General features: G+C 41.9%; 1 protein-coding gene across 1 annotated transcript; it reads right to left on the reverse strand.

Moving 5' to 3' along the window:
• Positions 1 to 4,479: 4,479 nt before the first annotated feature.
• nifk (nucleolar protein interacting with the FHA domain of MKI67) lies at positions 4,480 to 24,279 on the reverse strand. The gene is made up of 6 exons (XM_078404387.1): positions 24,062 to 24,279; positions 22,127 to 22,255; positions 14,874 to 14,982; positions 10,355 to 10,566; positions 9,215 to 9,280; positions 4,480 to 7,300 (listed from the first exon to the last, which is right to left on the reverse strand). Exons 1-6 carry the CDS (start codon positions 24,185 to 24,187, stop codon positions 7,082 to 7,084), a joined length of 861 nt encoding a protein of 286 aa, XP_078260513.1. The 5' UTR covers positions 24,188 to 24,279; the 3' UTR covers positions 4,480 to 7,081.
• Between the last annotated feature and the right edge of the window lie 610 nt (positions 24,280 to 24,889).

Below are 24,889 nucleotides of genomic sequence, written 5' to 3' on the forward strand. Positions count from 1 at the left end.
TAATTTGGAAACAAATCAGAAAAAATGTTTGACAAAGGATCTTCAACCTGACATCTTAACTGTTTCTCATCCTGATGCTGCCTGACCTGTGTATTTCTAGCTTTTTTGTTTTTATTTTAGATTTCCAGCACCTGCAATTTTTGGGGGATTTTCACTGAGAAAAAATGAAGTGTTCTCTTTAGAGGAACTCTCTTTGCATCTTTGCTCTGTGTCATTTCTTCCACAGCATTTTTGAATGGAAGTAAAAACACAAGGTCTTGACTACATTTTGTTCCATGACATATTTAGGCAGAGTAAAGAGAAAGCATAAACCATTTGCAGTTTGTGACTGGTTCAATATTGGCTGCAAGTTATGTATTCCAGAAAGAAAAACTAGCAAAATACTGACACAAAATATCAGCCAGGCCAACCAGTGTAACCTTACCTTCTACTCACTCAGATCGTGGGCCAGATCATGCTTGGAATGGCCTGTTTATTGTCCATACACTGCCTTCCCCTTCTGTTTCCAACTGTCCACCTTACCTTCCTTATTTTGTACCGTGCTTCAATTTCCTTTCTATCAGAGTTCATCATCTGCATACATTTGTTGCCCCCACCTACTAGTTTAGTCATCATTTCCAACCTTCCCTCCCCCACCTGACTCAATTTGCCAATGTTGCCCAACTCCCCATCCCTTTGACCTGGCTATCTTCCTGGACTCTTTCAGTCCAGATGAAGGGTCCTGACTAGACACATTGACTGACCATTTCCCCCCACAGATGCTGCCCAACCTGCTGAGTTCCTTCAGCAGATTCTTTCTTGCTCCAGCTTCTGGAATCTGAGATCTCTTGCATCTGAAGAAGGATCCCGATCCAAAATATCAACTCTCCCTGTTCCCAGCGATGCTGCCTGACACACTGAGTTACTCCAGCACTTTGTGTCTTCATATGCATTTAAGCATATGCATGTACTGTATTTTCTGTCTGCGCAGTGACCTCAAGGCCTTGTGGCCATAGACATTATGTGGGGTCAAGTCTGCTGATTGGGTCTCCAGCAACAGGACCTGAAACTCTACTCATAAACTGATCTGAGGTATTTAAATACCTGAAATATATCTAAATAACTTTGAAAAAATAAACTTATTTAAATAATAAATATAATTAAAAAATATATCTGGACTAATTTAGAAACGTTAATTTTCATTAAGATAAAGGGAAAATCTAAATCATTTATCTGTCTTGCAAATATTCTTAACCCTATTCAAGTGAATGAGGCTGTGCTGGATATATCATGGCTGAGGAGCTAGATCTGAAAATGATCCTGCTCCTCAGCTCAGCAAAATCCCAAATTGCCCTTGGACTCAGCTGGAAGTCTAGGGGCACGAGGTCAGATGTACTGGCAACTGACCACCAGCGTGTTTTGTACTTCTGAGCTGCAGTGTAACGGCTGGCAAAAGGTGAAAACATTTGAGGTCAATATCTCAGTTCCTCAATTTCTATTAGGACTGTAATCCAATGGGTATTCTAAAAAGCATGCATGCTTCTAACAATTGCATTTCGATTGTCTGTAAAGAATTGTAATGACAAGTATGAGAAACAAATTGTTGGAGGATCACAGCGAGCCAGGCAGCAACTGTGGAGGGAAATGAACAGATGGCATATTGTGTAGAAATCAGAAGAAAGGTCCCAACCTGTAACTTTCCCTCCAGAGATTTCCTGGCTTGTTGAGTTCCTCCACCAGTCTGTCCTTTTCTCAAGGTTCCAACATCTGCATTCCCTTTTGCCCCCATTGAAATTTGATAACTAGTTCCACAAATGTACTACATGGACTGACTGGTACAACCATTTATTAATGTCTGCCCCCTTGCCTGCATGGAAATAGAGATTTCTGGGCAATGTGACAGTATTAGTTCCGAACGACTGTGAAACTCCAAATTAAGGCAAGGCTGTCATATTAATTTAATGTGACTAGTCCAAATTAAAAAGCTTCAAAATCCAATTGCATTTATCATTTAGTTTAAAAGAATGTAGTGAGATTGAAGCCAGCTGGCTGACAACAGCGTGTGAATTGAAAGGAAGTTATCAGTTCATTAAATACTAATTGGTGCTTTAAGAGTCTTCTTGACAATGAACCTTATCCACAAAAGTGCAAGGAACTGATTTGCACAAATGCAATTAAAACACGTTCACAAATCTTTACAATATCTCTTGACACCATACTCTTTTGCAATCAAGACATGCTTCCTGTACCACAGAACTAATTGTTTCAAAGAAACAAATCAGGAGTGGAAGGAGAACAAACAAATAAAAAGTGGCTTAAACAAACGTAGAACAACAAACTACTTAACAAGTTTTCATCAAAAAACATTTTTAAAGTCAGAAGAAATTACTTATCAAGCATTCAAACATTTTCAGGTTGGAAATTTTCAGGAAAGGATGGTTTGCTAATTATTTTTCTCACAGTAAGGACTATTTTCACTTAGGGCAAGCAAAATTAAAATGTTTCTTAGCCTTAGTGCCCAAACAATTGGAAATTACCAAGAGCCCAAAGGACAGGGTGGTAGGGAAGAGAATCAGCTGGTTGAATTGATTGTGGTTCTGGATCTTATTGAATCGTAAAACAGGCTCATGAAGCTTTTATGGCCTACACGTGCTTTGATTTCTAATATTATATTCTTGATCCCATCCCCACAGCTGGTTAAAGCTTAGATTACACTTCTGGAGATTGCAAGGAATTAATTTGTTTGGGTGACAACGGTGCTGCAGCATTTAGTGCTGTTGTCTCATGGCTCTTGTATCCCAGGTTCCATCCTGATCTCTGATATTGACTATGTGTGCCAGATGCTTTAAATTCCTCCATTTGTTGGTAGGTTAATTGGCTGCTGCGAATTAACCATTGTGTAAAGTAAGTGGCAAAAGAATCAAAGAAGGAATGGGATTGGTCTGATGGGAGACAGAATTAAATTGAGGGACTGAATAACTTCCTTTCTGTTATCCTAATTACATGCTCAAAGTTATTCCAAGTGCTGTTCTCATTGTCCAAGCTTAGCAGCAAGCACAACCATCTGATAATGAGTCCTTGGTCCCAATAGTTGAGCTAAGCTTTTGGGTACACAAAAATGACTAGAATTGGAGACTTGCTGAAAATGGAAGGTTCGACGGTTAAAGGAGGTGCATACCCACAAAGAGATATGAACACAATGAGAATCTTACATTATACTATTTTTGTTATACAGGCTAAATAATTTTGTTTGGACCATTCAAAAATATTTGTATCCTACTGCAATTTTATCACATAATTCCACTTTTTAAGTTATGTGTTATTTTTAATTAATATTTTATCACCAGTGCAAAACCTTTATGAATATCAATACCCTTCCGCACAAGATTGGGTCAAAGTCACCAAGAGTGGAAATAGATCATTTGGCCTACCGAGTCTGACACAAATCCCATTTATTTTTCTCACATTCCATCAACACACCCAGATTCTACCACTCACCTGCACAGTTAAGGCAATTTACTGTAGCCATTTAACATTAAACCAACATATCTTTGGAACATGGGAGGAAACAAAAGCACCCGGTTTTAGTTTTAGAGATACAGGCCCTTTGGCCCACTGAGTCCGCGTCAACCAGCGATCCCTGTACACTAACATTATCCAACACATGCGAGGGACAATTTAGAATTATACCAAGCCAATTAACCCACAAAATTATACATTTTTGGAGTGTGATAGGAAGCCGGAGATCCCAGAGAAAACCCACGCAGGTCATGGGGAGAACGTACAAACTCCATACAGACAAGCACCCATAGACAGGATCGAACCCGGGGCACTGGCGCTGTAAGGCACCAACTCCACCTCTGAGTCACTATGCAGTCACCGTATGTTCCACACCGATAGCACCAGATGTCAGGATTAAACCCTGCACTCTGGTATTTTTCACGTTTTTGCCTTGTGTTGACAATTTCATGGACTTGAACTGAAGGTCCCTCATTTCAGCAAAATTGCTTTGCACCCTCCCATTTACCATATACATTGCTTTGTGCCCTATTTGACTTCCCAAATTATCACTTTGCTCCTATCAGGATTAAGTTCAACTTGTCATCATCTGATCTATATCCTGCGGTTGTCTTAGGCAACCATCAGTGGCCAGTTCCTTGATGAATTTGTATTCACTTAGGACCTTGTCCACATCATGCGATTCCATACATGGGTTACCTTTTAGTTTCATTAATGGGACCCACTCTTTCTTTGGCTACCTTCTTGATATGTTCATGGAATATCTTGACCAAATGTGTCACCAAGGTCCATGGTCATCAAGAGGAAAATACTCAAATGCTTGGTTATATCTCTGGAGTTTTTTTTTAGCTATTTGTGCTATACCCGTACCCTATATCTGACTTGCTGACCCTATTACCTCTATTGGGTATCAACTGATGTATTGAACAAAAGACTCTAAACCAAGGTTTAGTACAACTTAATCTTTATTAACACTTGAGTAACTTAAACATGCATGCAAACTATTGACTTCTAATAACTTCCCATTTACTTTACTATTTCAACTTATCACTTCTTAAACTAAATCACAAAACTCATGACTTGGACTCAGACATTACCCGCATGAATGAATTGGCCAAATTCATTCTGTTGGTAGGGGGTAGTCTTCCCTGAGCTTCAAATTCAGGTCCCTCCTTCTTGCCATGGTTGTTCCCCATTGTCGCCCCCAAAGTCTCAGATCGCCCTTTTATACTCATTTTTCCTTCAAACTATTAAAGGAAGCCTTATTTCCAAACCAAGGCTCTCACAATTCTGAAGTCAATCATTTCGAGTTGTCACTCATCCAAGTGCTGAATAAACAAAACGCATCTTCATTCCTTATCAGGCTAGAGTTCTTAATTATGTTGCCAGTTCATATTTTCATTCTCATCATAGTTCTTTTGCAAAATGGCCGTTCCCAGACACCTTCTCTCAAGCCCACACTAGAGCCATGAAGTTATCTTCAGCTCTGCTCTCACCAGATGTCCATCACGTGATCATTTTCAGTGTTTCTTTGTTCTCCTGGTTCAAGCGTTTGTCTCTCTCTAGTTAGTAGCATACTCCCAAAGCTTGTTGGGGTACTTGACATCCAATCTCTGGCTATATATTTTACTCAGATCGGTAGGCACAAAGTAAAACAGCTCGGTGAATCTATCAAACAAGTCGGTTTATTAAAGGCCTTATCAATGCACATCGGAAAACAGTCTGAGCAAACCAAACTGCTTCAACAATACATAGTAACTATACTATTTTTATATCCTCATGACACAATGGTCACTTGTCGAGTTGAAATAAATCATTAATCAATGTCTCTGTAACCTACCATCTTTGTCTTTCCCCAGAATTAACTTTAACCTTACGTTCTTGTTGTTTTGAAAATCTCCCTCCCACATATCTAAGATACTACAAATGTCAATATCCCTGAAGGGAGAATTGATTCTACTCGTTAAATGGGGTCCACTCATTAAAGAGGTCGCTCTCTTGCCTGCTAAAAACAGTGACAAAGAGCAGCTGTAATCTCAAAATCGCAACAGATAAGAACCGAGAGAGATCTGCTATCCCCCCTCCTTAATAGATAATTAATTTTCAGATTTTTTCAGTTTCAGCTATTTTGACTACATTCTATGTTGGCCATTTTTCCCATCATGCTTCCCCGGTATGTGAGCTCTAGGGTTAACCATATTAAAAACTACTCATCTTCCTTATAATTCTCAGAATTCTTGACCACAATCTCAAACAAAGGAAAATGATTGTGCATGTTGTAGGTCAACAGGGTTTGGCGGAATATGGTTGGAAATGCTTCAGTCCTGTCCTTAGTATGCATGTCAAACATCACCATTGTTTGAGGATGGCAACATTTTTGGAGCCCTCTCCTGCTTGTTGCTCAATTAAATATGGCAGGACTGCACAGCTTTGATTTAATCCGTTGGTCGAATAATCTATTGTTCTTGTTGTTTAGCAGGTAAATACTCCTGTGTTGCAGCTTTACCAGATTCATACCTAATTTTCCAGAATTCCTTTAATTCTTTGGAGTGGCCCAGTGGTACAGCGGTAGAGTTGCTGCCTTACAGCACAGACCCAGATTCAATCCTGACGACGGGTGCTGTCTATATGGGTTTGCACATTCTCCCTGCGATCGTGGGTTTTCTCTGGATCTTTCGGTTTCCTCCACATTCCAAAGACATGTGGATTTGTAGGTTAATTGGCCTGTAAATTCTACCTAATATGTAGGATAGAGCTAGCGTACCCTTGATCGCTGGTCGATGTAGACTCGGAGGGCCGAAGGCCCTGTTTCCACTCTGTACCTCTAAACTAAGCCAAATTAAAACTTCGGCCAAAATCGTTTACTCCATTTCCATTTCCACAAATGTGGCCTGCTGAGTACTTTTAGCATTTTCTGTTTTAGTTTCATTTTCAGGTATAACTTTATACTTTTGTCCTTCTGCTGGTAGCATTTGTGAGTTTGGGAGTTGCTGTCAGAATGATCTTGGCAAATCCTTGCAACTTATTTTGTAAACGGCAAACACTGCAAAACAGTGCGGGAGGGAATGAATGTTTGATTTGGTGGAGAGAGGCCCATTCACATGGGCTACATAAACCTGAAAGGCCTTGTTTCTTTTTGGGCTGCACTTGAGCAGGCAGGTAAAGAGTATTCAGGGAAATGGAAATTCCACCTACAAGGCCAAGTTACCAAAATGTTATTTTGCTCACAGTTGAGGCCAGTCTAATTTTTAAAAAGATTAAGTTCAAATACTCACTTTAGGTAATAAATTTTTATTGAAAACTTGTTGACTTTCTGTAGTCAAATTATTTTGAATGGATGGAAAAAGCATTTTGAATCAATCACTGTACAAAATATTTGAATTTTGGGATATGAAGTGCAAAATGTGATTAAAAAATGTAGAATATTTAAACTTTCTATGCACAACAAGCAGCACAGCAAAGGCACCGTAAGTAATTGTCTTCATGATTGATGAAAAGTTTCAGTACCACTTTACACAAAATGAGGCATCAATCTTTCCAATATACCGTTGTTAGATTTCTCTGGGTTCTTAACAAATTCCTTTTAATTGCCTGGATTTTTTCTTTTAACAGTCTTAATTTTCTTTATTTTTTTCACCTTTTCACCTGAAGAAACAATTGATTTGGTTTTCTTTGCAGTAGTCTTTGCAGTAGTCTTTTCAGAGGATGGTACTTTGAATGTGATTTCATTATCTGTATCATTAAAGCCCTTTAAAGATTTGCGTCGTTTTATAACAGCAGGCGTGCAGATAGGAGTTTCATCCTGAAAAGAAGTTTTAAAAAAAGAGCATTTAGCAGTGGATTAGCTTAGTTTATTATTGTTACCTGCACCGAGGTACAGTGGAAAACTTTTGTATGCATGCTGTCCAGTCAAAGACAATACAGGGTTAATCAAGTGTCTATAGTGCACAGATAATGGATGCGACATTTAGTGCAAGATAAAGTCCGATTAACATAAAATGCAACCAATATATCAAACTGAGGTATTATTACTTCAAAATAAACATTTGCAAACTTATGTATACTCATCAATAACTGTAATCCACCCAGTCTGAACACATAGCTCTCTCCGTATCAATACCTTTCTCATCATCAAACTCGCCAAGTGTGGTACCATTGTGGTATGGCAGATTGACCACTACCTTGCAGAGGCCAGACGACAGCTTTCTGACACCTTCTCACAACTTCGCTGGACTATGATCCCACCAATGAACATCAGGCCACTTTGTTTAAAATGTGCTCCAGGGATTCAAAGTTTTTGACTATTGGGATCTTCTCTCAGGCAAAAGTGATCAGTACAAGCATTATGGAGACCATCACCATGGCAGGAGGACTTGGAAGTGCTACTAGGGAAAGTGTAAACTACATAGCATTGGATGGAATCGAAAGCAATAGTGACGTGGATGGGAGGCAGGAAGATGATACTGAAATCAACGACAGCGAGTTCAGTGACAAGACAGGCAGAAGCACGGTGGGAAATGACAAAAAGTTGTCGGATTAAATTGCATTTATTACAAGGTAAGAGAACGGACGGGTAAAGCGAATGAACTCAAGCCACGGATAGGTACATGGGGCTGGGATAGCATAGCCATTACAAAAACGTGGCTAAGGGTGGGACAGGACTGGCAGCTTAATGTTTCAGGTTTTAGGTGCTGCAGGGACCTAATAGAGGTGGAGGTAAGGGGGGTTATTTTTCATGTAGATCATCAAGGCACAAGCCCAAGATAAAATTACTGAGGGATCATCCAATGAAGCCTTATGGATAGTTTTTAAAAAAAAATGGATGATCACTATGTTGGAATTGTACAATTCGCTCCCAAATAATCAGCAGAAATTAGAGGAATAAATATGCAGGAGGAACACATAGAGCTGAAAGAATAATATGGCTGTCCTAAAGGGGGACTTTCCCAATAGTTCTTAAGGAAATGGCCTGTATTGTCCGCCCCTACCCCACACCCTGCGAGCAGAGGGGGTCTGGAACACTCTACCTGAAAAAGTATTAACCATACACTTAAAAAGGACTCTGAAAAACATATATGGCTACGGCTCTTGAGCTGGCAATATTTTTGGTCAGCATAATTTTGAGAGCAGAGCATTCCCTCTTTGAAACTCAGCTGGAATTCCGAATTGATACTGATCAACTGAATTCCTCATATTTGTTGAGAGATCACTCAAGCTTACATATTAACTGGAGAACATGGGAGTTTGAAGAAGGATCTGAAGGATCCCTACCTGAAACGTCGCCTACCCATGTTCTCCAATGATGCCGCCTGACCCACTGATCCAAATCCAGCAATTTGTGTCTTTCCAGATTAACTACTTGGTTTGAAAGTTGACTGAGAAAAGAGGACCCATTAATGGGCGTCAGGCACTAGGATTCTTCTGTGTTTTTTTTTCTCACGGAAATTGTAATCAAGATAATGAAAGGATTTAATATGATATATCCAACCACTATAATCCACAGTAAAGGAAAAACTCTCAAATTCATACTATGCTATAGTATGAGTCTGAAGAAGGGTCTCAATCCGAAACGTCACCCATTCCTTCTCTCCAGAGATGCTGCCTGTCCCACTGAGTTACTCCAGCTTTTTGTGTCTATCTTATGCTATAGTATAACATGGAAACCAGATACATTTTAATATTCATTAATAGTTTATGGTTAAACATTTAAGTTTACCTGGCTGTTTACTGTATCATTTAATTTTCTAGAAACTCTTTTCTTCTTTTGAGGCACCGTTGCAGCCTGTAGGATAAGAAATCAAGTCTTCCACGTTAGTTATTCAACTAAATATTGCTCAGTAAAGCTCCATACCGTGAAGCTGTTTTAAAAAAATGTAAATCATTTCCTATTGACCGCGATCTCAGAAAAGTGATTTAAAAAAACATATATTTATCTTCAAGTCAGATTATCATAACTGCAAATACTTTGTACTGATGTGTACAAACATTTTTCCTTCATGACGAAAGCCGCAATTAATTTAAAAATATGCAATATCAGGAAAATATACTGCAGTATTGATAAATTAAAAGGAACATTGAAAACAAGCTGCAGTCCCCAACAGGTTTAAAATTAATATTATGAGAAGCTGTCCATTCCTAGTAGCTATATTTAATGGAGACACGAGCAACTGCAGATGCTGGTTTATAAAAAAATACACACTAAGTGTTGGAGCAACTCAGCGGATCAGGCAGCATCTCTGGAAAACATTCACAGGTGACGTTCCAGGTCAGGACCCTTCTTCGGACTGATTGTGGTGGGGGATGAGAAAGCTCTCTTCCAGCTTTCATCCCTTCCTCCTCCCCCCCCCCCCAATCACATCAGTCTGAAGAAGGGTTCCGACCCGTAATGTCTCCTATCCATGTTCTCCAGAGATGCTGCCTGACTCGCTGAGTTACTCAAGCATTTAGTGTCCACTTTCTTTAACTAAATTTAATAACAAAGCACACCAAAAAAAGCTGTTATGGGGCTTCACTCAACAAAAGAATGACTGAAATTAAAAAGAGAAGTGAAAAACTGGCAGACATAAATTTGACCATTCCAATAATCAGAAGATTCAATTATCATACAGATAACTAATCACCAAGTAAACGTTCTCCCCGTGACCTGCGTGGGTTTTCTCCGAGATCTTCGGTTTCCTCCCACACTCCAAAGACGTACAGGTATGTAGGTTAATTGGCTGGGTAAATGTAAAAAAAAATTGTCCCTAGTGGGTGTAGGATAATGTTAATGTACGGGGATCACTGGGCGGCACGGACTTGGAGGGCCGAAAAGGCCTGTTTCCGGCTGTAGATATATGATATGATATGATAAACTTACAAAACCAGGAAAATCATAGGTTATTCCTTTCTCAGCAAGTCTTCTTCGCAACTGTTTTTCTTTTATGAGGAGTCTCTGTGACATAGTTTTCTGTTGTTCTGGGGTTCGTTTCTTGTTATAACGAGCAACTGCTGGGTTTGTAGGTTTCGTAAAAATTCTGTCACAACCTTTGAAAAGTTGTGGGTGTACTTTTTCTGGCGGAAGAACCTGACCTAAGAAGAAAAACATTCACTTATATGTTCAGTATTACCTTTCAATGTATGGAAATCTTGCATTGACATGGCATTTTAATCAAGATAAAATAGTGCAAAGATATATGATCTGTTTCAGAGACCCTTGATAAACCTGCTCTGTCTATTACCCAAGATGACAAACTTGGCAAACACATGGAAACACCATCACTTACAGATTATTTTTAAAGCCACACACCATCCTTACTAAGAAATGTGTTTCGCATCATCTATCATTACTGAGTCACAATAATGAAATCATACATGTCTTAGCACTGGGGGACTATCATCATCATAGAATGCTGTTGTTCAACATATTTTACCATTGCTTTTTAAGATCGAGAATGAATGGACAATATATACTGGCCCCACAGCAATACCCATATCTCATGAATAAATTAATTAAAAACTTGCGAATCGATTCCTGGATCTCAAGCAGACTGAATTGAAATAAGTCATAGAGTTATAGAGTCATAGTGTGGAAACAGGCCCTTCGGCCCAACTTGCCCACACCGACCAACATGTCCCATCTACACTAGTCCCACTCACCTGCCTTCGTTGGGCCCATATCCCTCTAAACTTGTCCTATCCATGTACCTGCCTAAATGTTTCTTAAACATTGCAATAGTACCTGCTTCAACTACCTCCTCCAGCAGCTCATTCCATACACCCACCACCCTTTGTGTGAATGGTAGAGTCTTAGATATCATACAATTGAATGTCATCACTAACAAGTTCCCTTCAAGATCAGTGCATCATAGCAAGTGATTGAAAAGTAGAAACCACTGCAATCATTCCATTCTCTACTATAGGTTTGTAACTCATTATTAACATTTTGGAGAAGGTAGAGAAGAGACCAAAAACTGCTAAATTGAAAGCAGCTGTTGTTTTCAAATGATTCTGCAGAGAGCCACCATGTAGGAAAAAGTAATTGGTTCAGTTTCAGACTCAACATAAACATAGCACAAAAAGTAAGGACATTTGTGTTTGGTAGATTATTTCTTTGTTGTAACAATGCTTCTTGGCAATAAATCTTATACCGTTGGAAAGCCTGTTTATTTCCCTTTTAAATGGTGCCGCATTTGTAAGGAACATGCATTTGTGGGATGAGCAGCAGAGCTGAGTATATGGGTTGCGCCCATGAAAAATTTGCCAAATCTTCTCTGCCAATGCCAAACAGCTTATTCTGCTGTTGCTATTGACTCTTGTTTTGAGCTTCTGGTACCCCCAGGTGCTGACAATCAGGTGTCTGATTGGCACCTGAATGGCAGCATCTGTGAGCATGGGCCCTGCTACAGTGGTCAGTAGGTGTCTGCTCCAAGAATCGGCATGCCCTGGGATGGTGGGACTTTCATATGAGGAAAGACTGGATAGACTGGGCTTGTACTCGCTGGAATTTAGAAGACTGAGGGGGGGATCTTATAGAAACATATAAAATTCTTAAGGGGTTGGAGAGGCTAGATGCGGGAAGATTGTTCCCGATGTTGGGGGAGTCCAGAACCAGGAGTCACAGCTTAAGGATAAGGGGGAAGTCTTTTAGGACCGAGATGAGAAAACATTTCTTCACACAGAGTGGTGAGTCTGTGGAATTCTCTGCCACAGAAGGTAGTTGAGGCCAGTTCATTGGCTATATTTAAGAGGGAGTTAGATGTGGCCCTTTTTGCTAGAGGGATCAGGGGGTATGGAGAGAAGGCAGGTACAGGCTACTGAGCTGGATGATCAGCCATGATCATGTTGAATGGCGGTGCAGGCTCGAAGGGCCGAATGGCCTACTCCTGCACCTATTTTCTATGTTTCTATGTTTGACTGATCTGGATATGGCCCGTGCGATAGGGCAACTTCAAGCTGGTGTTCCGCAAAACCAAGTTGCGGCATTATTTGGAGTGAGCCCTAGTACCATCTCCAAAGTGAAGGCCAAGTTCCATATAACGGGGGATGTCAGAGACAGACCGAGAAGTGGGCGTCCCAAGAAGACGAGTTGCTGCTTTACAGCGAATGCAGCGCCGGAGACTCAGGTTCGATCCTGACTACGGGTGCTGCACTGTAAGGAGTTTGTACGTTCTCCCCGTGACCTGCGTGGGTTTTCTCCGAGATCTTCGGTTTCCTCCCACACTCCAAAGACGTACAGGTATGTAGGTTAATTGGCTGGGTAAATGTAAAAATTGTCCCTAGTAGGTGTAGGATAGTGTTAATGTACGGGGATCGCTGGGCGGCACGGACTTGGTGGGCCGAAAAGGCCTGTTTCCGGCTGTATATATATGATATGATATGATAAGACCGTTTCCTCACCCTGTCAGCACTTAGGAACCGTAGGCTGTCTTCTACAGATTTGCAGTCAAGGTTTGCAGGACGATATGGCCGACGGCTCTCTGCCCAGATAATTCGGAACAGACTGCACGCAGCCGATCTCCGGTCTCATAGGGCTGCCAGGAGGCCTGCCATGACTGCCCTTCACCGTCAGGCCCGTTTGCGCTGGTGTCGGCAACATGTGCACTGGAACCTGAACATGTGGAGGAACGTTATGTTCAGCGATGAGTCCAGATTCTGCCTACGGCAGTTGGATCATAGGGTCAAAGTGTGGAGAAGACGTGGAGAACGCTATGCTGATTGTGAGAATCTATGCTATTAGCTGATATAGTCAATTAGACAATTGCTGCACCGATAGAGTAACATCTTTTGGTGGAGGCAGTGTGATGGTGTGGGGCGGCATCTCCCTCACTGGAAAAACGAGGCTTGTCATCATTGGAGGCAATCTCAATGCAGAGAGATATCGAGATGAGATTCTGCAACCAGTGGCAATCCCATATCTCCACAGTCTGGGACCGAACTCTATTCTCCAAGATGACAATGCTCGCCCCCACAGAGCAGGGTTTCTCAGAGACTACCTCCAGAATTTGGGAGTGGAGAGGATGGAATGGCCTGCCAGCAGTCCTGACCTCAACCCCATTGAACACTTGTGGGATCAGCTTGGGCGTGCTGTTCGTGCCAGAGTGACCAACACAACCACGTTGGCTGACTTGCGACAAATGCTGGTTGAAGAATGGGGTGCCATCCCACAACAGTGTGTGACCAGGTTGGTGACCAGCATGAGGAGGAGGTGCCAGGCTGTTGTGGCTGTGTATGGTTCTTCCACACGCTACTGAGGCTCCTGTTTATTAAATGAATAAATTGTTAAATTGCCAATATGTCTTGTTTCTTCAGACTTCAATCATCCAATCCACCAAACAACATCGAACAAGAGTCAATGGCAGAATAAGCTGTTTGGCATTGGCAGAGAAAATTTGGCAGATTTTTCATGGGCGCAACCCACATACTCAGCTCTGCTGCTCATCCCACAAATGCATGTTCCTTACAAATGTGGCACCATTTAAAAGGGAAATAAATAGGCTTTCCAACGGTATAAAATTTATTGCCAAGAAGCATTGTTACAACAAAGAAATAATCTACCAAACACAAATTTCCTTACTTTTTGTGCTATGTTTATAAGGCAGGGGTAAAAAGAGAATAAATGCCACTAAAGTTGATTCCCTTGGCTTTGACTGCAGGGATGGGAATGGAACCAGTCTCTGAGAATTTTACACAGCATAGGAATGGAGATAAAAGGTGTTACAGAAAGATGAAGATAATCACAAAAAGCTGGAGTAACTCAGTGGGACAGGCAGCATCACTGGAGAGAAGGAATGGGTGACATTTTGGGTCGAGACCCTTCTTCAGACTACAGAAGGATGATGTGTAGGCCACATTAAAATGGGCGAGAAGTGCCAGTCTTCAATGCCAGAAAAAAACTCCTCCTATATGACTTTGATAAAGCCCATTTCAATGCTGAAAGTTGCCAGAAATCGCCTTGGAAAGGTTCATATGTGGAGCTGCAGTAATCTTGGACACAAATTTGGTTGGCAAAGAGATGTTCCAAGACAACAGAAAGGGAGTGGACATTGCAAAATGAAAGGCTTAGCTCCTGATCTAACTGCTGTCATGTAAAATGGACAAAGTACATGAAGCACAGATTGAATGAATTCAACATTCCTACCCCACTCATACCCTCAAAACCCAATTAATCTGCAAGCAGTGTTAAGGTTTACAGATGATGGCATGGAAATTATTTTGTGCTTTTAGGATTTTACCAAAGCATGAAATCAGTGCCAAAAAGGATGTGGAAGGACTGAAATTTAACTTCTAGTTGGTACCAGTATTCAAACAAGATTAACTTCTCAATAAATAGCAGGTGTTTAGTTTGCAGGAGATACACAATAATTCTCATTTTGAATTATTTAGTGGAAAATACTCACATTTCAAGAGCCTTTCACCAAATAAGTAGTTGTTCATGGTTTCTGCAACAATTCTAGCAACTTCGTCACACTCAAACTCCACAAAAGCATATCCTTTGCTCTGTCCAGTCTAGATTTAAAATAAAAAAAGTATTTTTTACAAATTTTGCAAAAAAAATTAACTGTATTAATTAGGGGCCATATCAAATGCTTTTGATCAGTTAATAAATGATTTGATTGCATGTTGACAGCTAGATTATAAATTATCACTTTATTTCAAAAATAATTTAAATCATTATGTTGAGAAAATCACCAACATAAGAAAATTAAAACTAGAATTCTTTGATCTAGTACTGTCACCACATGCCATTTAATGTCCCACTAGACCAAGGGGACCCGTTGGGCCCAAACCTCTACTGCATTGGTGCAGCACTCTCTCCCCCTCTTCTCCTCCCCTCTGCCCTTTCCCTCCCCCCCCCACTCTATCCCCCTCAACCCCCCCTTATCCTCCCCCTCCCTCCCCAGGAGATAGATTTAAACTTTAAAATGTGAATAACTTTTAAAATATACACCGATTTCAATGAAACTTCTTCCATTCGCACCAAAGGGACGACGGTGAGTAAGGTGGGCCTAAAATTGTCACGCTATCGTGTACTGTTTTGGCTGTAGTTCAGGCACACACAAACAAACAAACGAGAGTTTTAGTATATAGATGATCTTCAGCTTTTCTGTTCTATCAGTCCCTATTTTTTTTCAACTCAAAATGTGTTTCATTCCTCACATTTCTCAGTTATGATAGGTCTTAAACCCTAAACATTAACCGTTTCTCTCTTTACTGATGTCAAGCATCTTCAACACTTTGCTTCTGGATAAACAATTTGTATAACTGACATGAAGGCACCAAGGTAAGGTTGCTAAATTTGCTGATGATATAAAGTAGCTATAAAGGGATATGTATAAGTTAACATCTAACAAATTGCATATTGGGATAAATGAAGTTGCACATTTTGGCAGGAGAAACAAAACACCGTTTATCTAAATGCTGAGAAATTAGAGTGTGAGATACTGAAGGTGTGAGTATCCTGCATATCTTTTGAAAGACTTGACTGAAAGTACAAGAAGTCATTAAGAAAGCTAACCCAATTTGATTTCTAGAGGAATTGAATACTGTACTAACAAAAGGTTCACTTCAGGAGTGGTATATAGATTCTTGATAAGCAAAGCTGGGAAAGGGGACGGTGTACAGATGGGAACATGGAGTTTAGGTTACAATTAGATCAACCACAACTTTATTAAATGGCACACTTGAAGAACCAAGTGATCTACTCCTACATTTATTTATTATTGTTTTGCAGACTTCAAAAAGTTTGAGACCTATCAGAAAGAATGTTAAGAGATGTTAATAAATAATGCTGCCACCTGCTGTTTAATTCAAACATTCATGTATTTTGTCTAAAATGTGCCAGCCACTATCATAAAATGTAACCCAGCTTTCAAATTGGATCTCTTTATCCTGTTGCATTACCCAAGAAGCTGTGAGTCAAACAGTGGCAAACAATGGCGCAGCTGGTAAAGTTGCTGTCTCACAGCACCACAGACCCAGGTTCGATCCTGACTTTGGGTGCTGGCTGTGTGGAGTTTGCACGTTATCCCTGTGACTGTATGGGTCTTCTCCAGGTACTTTGATTTCATCCATCCCAGAGATGTGCAGGTGTGTAGGTTAATTGGCATGTGTAAAAATTGCCCCATTGTGTGGGGAGTGGATGAGAAAGTGGGATAACAAAGAACTTGTGTGAATGTGTGATCAATGGTCGACGTGGACTCAGTGGGCTGAAGATCCTGTTTTCGTGCTGTATCTCTAAACTAAACCATGACTATGGGAAGACTATGCAAAAGCAACTAACATCAGAAATGGGAGCAGGAATAAGTCCCGAGGCTGTTACAACATTTATTAAGATTATGACTGATTTATCTCAGCATTTTTTTTGCACCAATCCAGTATTCTTCAGTTTCCTTACTGCAGAAATCTATTGACCTGTATTTTTAATGAATTGCTCAACGTTGGGCCCAAACCTCTCCTGCATTAGTCCAGCATCCTCTCCTTCCCCCCCCTTCACCCTCCCCCCAACTCCATCCCCTTCAACCCCCCTTATCCTCCCTCCTCCCTCCCTTCCCTCCACCCCCCTCCCTCCCTCCCTAGGAGATAGATTTAAACTTTAAAATGTGAATAACTTAAAAAATATAACACAGATTTCAATGAAACTTCTTCCATTAGCACCAAAGGGATGAAGGTAAGTAAGGTGGGCCTTAAATTGTCGCGCTATCGTGTACCGTTTTGGCAATAGTTCAGAAGCAAACAAACGAGGGTTTAAGTATATAGATTATCCTAGGTCACAATTTTTCAGCTTCGGGAAACAAATCCTTTATGTCTAGTCTGTCAAGCACTATTTCTAAGTTTTCATGCTATCTGCCCTCATTCTTCCAAATTCTCTTGTCCCCGTTTATTAAATCTCACTTCATTCGACAGCCCCATCCCCATCATTTCTGGAATCAGGTAAAATCAAATGCCTTGCAAAATCACTGCTGTTTTGGATCTTTCACATGGAAGTTGAATCAGGAGATAAAATTGGCGTGTCAAAAATGTAATACTACGGTGGTTATGGGAGATTTCAACATGCAGGTAGACTGGGAAAATCAGGTTGGAAATGGACCCCAGGAAAGAGAGTTTGTGGAGTGCCTCCGAGATGGATTCTTAGAACAGCTTGTACTGGAGCCTACGAGGGAGAAGGCAATTCTGGATTTAGTGTTGTATAATGAACCTGATCTGATAAGGGGACTCGAGGTAAAAGAGCCTTAGGAGGCAGTGATTACAATATGATAAGTTTTACTCTACAAATTGAGAGGAAGGGAAAATCGGAAGTGTCAGTATTACAGTATAGCAAAGGGGATTACAGAGGCATGAGGCAGGAGCTGGCCAGAATTGACTGGAAGGAGGCCCTAGCAGGGAAGACGGTGGAACAGCAATGGCAGGTATTCCTGGGAATAATGCAGAAGTTGCAGGATCAATTTATCCCAAAGAGGAGGAAAGATTCTAAGGGGAGTAAGAGGCACTCGTGGCTGACAAGGGAAGTCAAGGACAGCATAAAAATAAGAGAAGAAGTACGACAAAGCAAAGAAGAGTGGAAAGCCAGAGGATTGGGACTCTTTTAAAGAGCAGCAGAAGATGACTAAGAAGGCAATACGGGGAGAAAAGATGAGGTACGAGAGTAAACTAGCCAATAACATAAAGGAGGATAGTAAAAGCTTTTTTAGGTATGTAAAGAGGAAAAAAATAGTCAAGGCAAATGTGGGTCCCTTGAAGACAGAAGCAGGGGAATTTATTATGGGGAACAAGGAAATGGCAGATGAGTTGAACCGGTACTTTGGATGTGTCTTCACTAAGGAAGATACAAGCAATCTCCCAGATGTTCTAGTGGCAAGAGATCCTAGGGTGACGGAGGAACTGAAGGAAATCCACATTATGCAGGAAATGGTGTTGGGTAGACTGATGAGACTGAAGGCTGATAAATCCCCAGGGCCTGATGGTCTGCATCCCAGGGTACTTAAGGAGGTTGCGCTAGAAATTGTGGACGCATTGGTGATCATTTTCCAATGTTCTATAGATTCGGGATCAGTTCCTGTGGATTGGAGGGTAGCTAATGTTGTCCCACTTTTTAAGAAAGGAGGGAGGGAGAAAACGGGAAATTATAGACCAGTTAGTCTTACATCAGTGGTGGGGAAGATGCTGGAGTCAATTATAAAAGACGAAATTGCTGAGCATTTGGATAGTAGTAACAGGATCGTTCCGAGTCAGCATGGATTTACGAAGGGGAAATCATGCTTGACTAATCTTCTGGAATTCTTTGAGGATGTAACTAGGAAAATTGACAGGGGAGAGCCGGTGGATGTGGTGTACCTAGACTTTCAGAAAGCCTTCGACAAGGTTCCACATAGGAGATTAGTGGGCAAAATTAGAGCACATGGTATTGGAGGTAGGGGACTGACATGGATAGAAAATTGGTTGACAGACAGAAAGCAAAGAGTGGGGATAAATGGGTCCCTTTCAGAATGGCAGGCAGTAACTAGTGGGGTACCGCAAGGCTCGGTGCTGGGACCGCAGCTATTTACAATATACATTAATGACTTGGATGAAGGGATTAAAAGTACCATTAGCAAATTTGCAGATGATACAAAGCTGGGTGGTAGTGTGAACTGTGAGGAAGATGCTATGTGGTTGCAGGGTGACTTGGACAGGTTGTGTGAGTGGGCGGATGCATGGCAGATGTAGTTTAATGTGGATATGTGAGGTTATCCACTTTGGTGGTAAGAATAGGAAGGCAGAGTATTATCTGAATGGTGTTAAGTTAGGAAAAGGGGACGTACAACGAGATCTGGGTGTCTTAGTGCATCAGTCACTGAAAGGAAGCATGCAGGTACAACAGGCAGTGAAGAAAGCCAATGGAATGTTGGCCTTCATAACAAGAGGAGTTGCGTATAGGAGTAAAGAGGTCCTTCTGCAGTTGTACAGGGCCCTAGTGAGACCGCACCTGGAGTAATGTGTGCAGTTTTGGTCTCCAAATTTGAGGAAGGATATTCTTGCTATTGAGGGCGTGCAGCATAGGTTTACTAGGTTAATTCCCGGAATGGCGGGACTGTCATATGTTGAAAGACTGGAGCGACTAGGCTTTGTGATATCATGAGAGGTAGAGTCATAGAGGGGAGATACATTTCCTCCCAGTGGGTGCAACAAGGACTACAAACCATCATGGCTGCCAGCAAAAGACTATAAAACCCAGTCAGCGGCTGCCTGCCCTGTTGACACTGATTGCTGCTGACACTGATTGCTGCTGACACTGATTGCTGCTGACACTGATTGCTGCCCAGCTGAACTAGATGAGCTGATTGCCTCAGTGAGAGAGCTAAAGGGGAAGGGAAGCAGTGTATTTAAAAAGAGAGACAACGACTGGAGCAGACAGGGAGAGAAGCAGTGTTTGAGTTATATTTTGTAAGAAGGCAGCAAGCTACAGTTTTGATTTAACTACCTGTTTTGGTTTTGTGTACCTGTCTGCAAACAATTAAGTTAACCTGTTTTTGGAAAAGACTAAATATATGGAATTTAAGTTTGAAAACAAGAACTTTTCTGTCTTCATTTCCGGCACCCACACCTTCCAACCTTCAAGAGAAAAGCTCCCGACCTCTCAAGACATCACAGCTTGTATACACTGGAATTTAGAAGGATGAGAGGGGAATCTTATCAAAACGTATAAGATTATTAAGGGGTTGGACACGTTAGAGGCAGGAAACATGTTCCCAAAGTTGGGGGAGTCCAGAACAAGGGGCCACAGTTTAGAATAAGGGGTAGGCCATTTAGAACGGAGATGAGGAAAAACGTTTTCAATCAGAGAGTTGTGAATCTGTGGAATTCTCTGCCTCAGAAGGCAGTGGAAGCCAATTCTCTGAATGCATTCAAGAGAGCTAGATAGAGCTCTTAAGGATAGCAGAATCAGGGGGTATGGGGAGAAGGCAGGAACGGGGTACTGATTGAGAATGATCAGCCATGATCACATTGAATGGCGGTGCTGGCTCGAATGGCCTACTCCTGCACCTATTGTCTATTGGAAGCAGTCTGATAAATCTTTGTTGCCCGCCCCTTATGATAAATACATTATTTCTTCAGTTAGCAGATCAAAACTTGGCACGATACTCCACACAGACTGAGCAAGGCCCAAAACAAATGTAAGACATCCTTACTCCTGCCTTCAAATCCTCCTGTAATAAAGACCAATATTTAAACATTACAAAGCAACAGAACCAATAATTTTTTGATTAAATTAAAATACAGCTAATTATATCCAACTGTTTGCATCAAAATTAATAGTGTTATGAAATACTTAGCTATAAAATAGCATGGAACAGTCTGAAGAAGGGTCTCGACCCGAAACGTCACCCATTCCTTCTCTCCCGAGATGCTGCCTGACCTGCTCAGTTACTCCAGCATTTTGTGAATATCTCTATAACATAGTCACGCAGCACGGAAGCAGGCCCTTTGGCCCACCATGCCCATGCTGACCAAGATGCCCCATCAATGCTAGTCCCACCTGCCTGCATTTGGCCCATATCCCTCTAAACTTTCCATGTACTAAAATTTTTGTACATTATAAACAGCATATACAAATTAAATCTTTTAAAATAGCTGAATAATTCTGATTTTCTGAATGTGCACAACAAAAGAGAATGTAAGAGTTAAACTTGTACTACGTGCTATTCATCAAAGCAATTTCCCAGATTCTCTCATTTAAAAAAACAAAAACAGGAAGTCTTATTTTTTTTTCCCATTGCTGACTCTAAAACAAAGATTAATAGGATTAATGGAGTGCAGTTCCAACCTGGGCTTGTACTGTCAGCATGAATTAACTACAGGTCCACCACCGATTTTCTGGCACCGTTGATTCCAGAGAATTTCTGGATTATCCATTTTGCCTGACCAACAGAGATCACGGCCTCCGAGAGGAGTCGAACGGTACCAGTGGCTGAGATAAATTTGGCCTCTGAAGTCGGCTTTGGGAACGATCTGCTGGCTCTGGACGGGACGGAGTTGCAGAGCCCCAGCTGCAGGAGGCATATTTGACCCGCTGAGCGGCCACGGAAGCCCCGATGAGGTCAAGATCAGCCGCCTCATCCGGCTTAGGCACCACATTTTCGGGGCGACTTCCAGAGGGATATCAAGCGCGTTCTTTTAATTTTGTCTAGATTATAGGATGTGCCGGACCACCTGTTGCTGGAAAGTCAGTGGCGGACCTTGCCTTGAAACATGGCTAAGTAATCTAAATAAGAATTCCTCTTGTCAATTTTCAAACTTCGGATGATTGTGTTAAAATTGCACAAATAAAGATTTTGAGGAATAATGCCGTTTCACAAAAAAACAATCACCACGATTCAAACAACCAAACATATTTCAAAGATGTGTATTCTGCAAAGTGTAAGCCTGATTTTCTCTGCTTTTTTTTGCATATCCTTGCTCAAGAGATTTCCGGTAATACAATATGTACCATCATAACTTTAAAATGTCACAATGTGACCAAAAGTAGAAAAAGATGATCAATTTCATTTGCTTTATACAAATTAGTGGACATTCAACAATCATTCGCTTAGAGATAGTTAATCTTTCATCTGGATCTGGCACAAACAGCATTGAAATTAAGAAGCATACATTTCCCACCATATCTGCTCATTACCTTTTTGCTACGTGAAAGTCGAATTCGACGAACTGTTCCAAATTGGGAGAAGTATTTCCGGATCTGTGGTTCAAAGAATCCATTGGGTATGTGGCCCAAGTAAATTACACCTGATGTCAGCTTTACAAACTGATGGAAGAAAAACTTACATTAGGTCCGTGCAGAATTCAGTTTTTTTTCAAAGCACATTATAGAATGCAGAATTAATGAATCGTGCATGGCGTGATATTAAGGTGCAGCAAAATAATTTTCCCATTGGATTCTTTTCCAATGGCACTGCAAGACTGTCAGAAATCTGAGGTGAAAAAGTAGTCAACGACCCTTGAGTGGGAACATTTCAGTCTGATGCGCTAATAATTCACCAGACATTGCACAATCAAAGAATAAGAGTATAATTGATCATAATTCCATAGCAGCTTCAATATATGCCTGCCAGCAGGAAATGCAAAACTTTGCAAACTGTCAAATACATTTAAGTTGAACATACTTTCTTTCTTCCATAAAAGGGAACAGAACATTTCCCCTTGTATCTTCCATCAATTTTAAGCAAATATTGAATAAACAGTTATCACCAGTGATTGCAAATGCTAAGGGAATTCTAAGCAAAAATCAACTTTTAAGAAACACTTTCAGATTTGACAATCACAATCAATTCTTTAAAACATTTGATTACATGACACTTTGTTACTATAGTTTAGTTTATTGATACAGCGAGGTAACTGGCCTTTCAGCCCACCAAATCCATGCTGACCATCCATGACCCTTTCACTATGGTCTATGCCAGACCATCCTATACAATAGGGGCAAATTACAGCAGCCAATTAACCTACAAGCTTGCACGTTTTGGGAATGTGGAGGGAAAGCAGACGACCCAGAGGAAACCCATGAGGTCATGGGAGAAAGTGCAAACTCCACATAGACAGCACTCCTAGTCAGGATCGACCCCGGGTCTTGGACGCTATGAGGCAACAGCTCTACTGCTGCACCACTGTGCCGCTCTAAGTTATAGTCCTCTGGCTGTGCCTAATGTGTCACCACAAGAATGTTACCAGGACGCGAGGATCTGAGCTCTCGGGAGAGGGTAAGTAGGCTGGGACTCTATTCCTGGAGCACAGGAGGATGAGGGGTGATCTTACAGAGATGTACAAAATCATGAGAGAAATAGATCGGGTAGACGCACAGAGTCTCTTGCCCAGTGTAGGGGAATCGAGGACCAGAAGACATGGGTTTAAGGTGACGGGATGAAGATTTATTAGGAATCAGAGGGGTAACTTTTTCACACAACGGATGGTGAGTTAGTGGAACAAGCTACCAGAGGAGGTAGTTGAGGCAGGGATTATCTCAACATTTAAGAAAGTTAGACGGGGTACATGGATAAGACATGGAGGGATATGGACCAAACGCGGGCAGGTGGGACGAATGTAGATGGTGTAGGAAGGAACTGCAGATACTGGTTTACACCGAAGATAGACACAAAATGCTGGAGTAACTCTGGAGAGGAGTGGGTGACACAATGTAGGCAGAGTCTCGACCCGAAACGTCCCCCATTCCTTCTCTCCAAAGATGCTGCCTGTCCCATCCCAGCATTTTTGTGTCTATCTTCTGTAAATGGAGGAATCCGTTGGCCGGCGTGGACAAGTTGAGCCGAAGGACCTGTTTCTTTCATGATGCTGCCTGTCCCCCGCCGAGTTACTCCCGGGCATTTTGTGTCTCTATCTGGCGCGTGGAGGGTCCCCGGGGGCGCGCGCCCGCGGACCGATGACGTCAGCACGCACGGTCATGCACGCACGCGCCGGACTCAGCGCGATTCCCAACGGCCGCGCGCGCCGCCAACCGTTTGGTCAACCGTCCGGTGGCGGGTCTCATGAGAGAACAAACGGCCGTGAGGCCGGTGGCGGCCCACAAATGGCGTCTCCACCTCTCGATCTCCCTCACCTTCGGCTTCTTCTTCATCCCCTGCAGCTTCCGCTGAAACTCTTTCTGCAGCGTGGGCTCAAGGGAAAGCGATTGCTGGGCGCGACCACGGTCGGCGGCCGCACCTTTCGCCTCAGTCATGGTCATGGTCCCAGTCACGATCCCGGTCCCGCCGGTGAGCCCTGAACGCCCGATCTCCTGTCTCTACCGCTGGTTCACGAGGGAGGCGAGAAGGTGACAACGCGGGACAAGAGTGTGCGCCGCCACCGCGCCCCCCACTGGACGGAGGACCTCGCGTCATCTCGCATCCCCCCCCCCCCCCCCCCCGGCCCCTCCACAACCAGAAACGCAGAACTGATTGGATAGCTTCAGGAAACATTTCTGAGAATGGGTCTCGACCCGCAACATCATCCATCCCTAATATCCAGAGATCCATTCCTTCTCTCTAGACATGCTGCCCCTCCCGCTGAGTTACTCCAGCTTTTTGTGTACGGTGTAAACCAGCATCTGCAGTTCTTTCTTACACATCTGCAGTTCCTTCCTACACAACGAGATTCCACCTTCCCCTCAGCCAACAATGAACCATTCTATATTTCCTTGCACAACATCTGTTTTGATCTGTCGTTTTCACACCTTATCCTTCTATATCTCTAGTTTCCCTCTCCCCTCTCTCAGTCTGAAGAAGGGTCTTAATTAAAAAACGTCACCGATTCCTTCTCTCCAGAGATGCTGCCTGTCCTGCTGAGTTACTCCAGCATTTTGTGTCTATTTCAACTAGATAACCTTTAATTGTAGTCATAGTTCTTTGGCCCAACTCTTCAATTTTCCGCGCTTTTTGCATGATTTCCG

This window comes from Rhinoraja longicauda, chromosome 8 (genome assembly GCF_053455715.1).
Source record: "Rhinoraja longicauda isolate Sanriku21f chromosome 8, sRhiLon1.1, whole genome shotgun sequence".
Taxonomy (NCBI): Eukaryota; Metazoa; Chordata; class Chondrichthyes; order Rajiformes; family Arhynchobatidae; genus Rhinoraja; species Rhinoraja longicauda.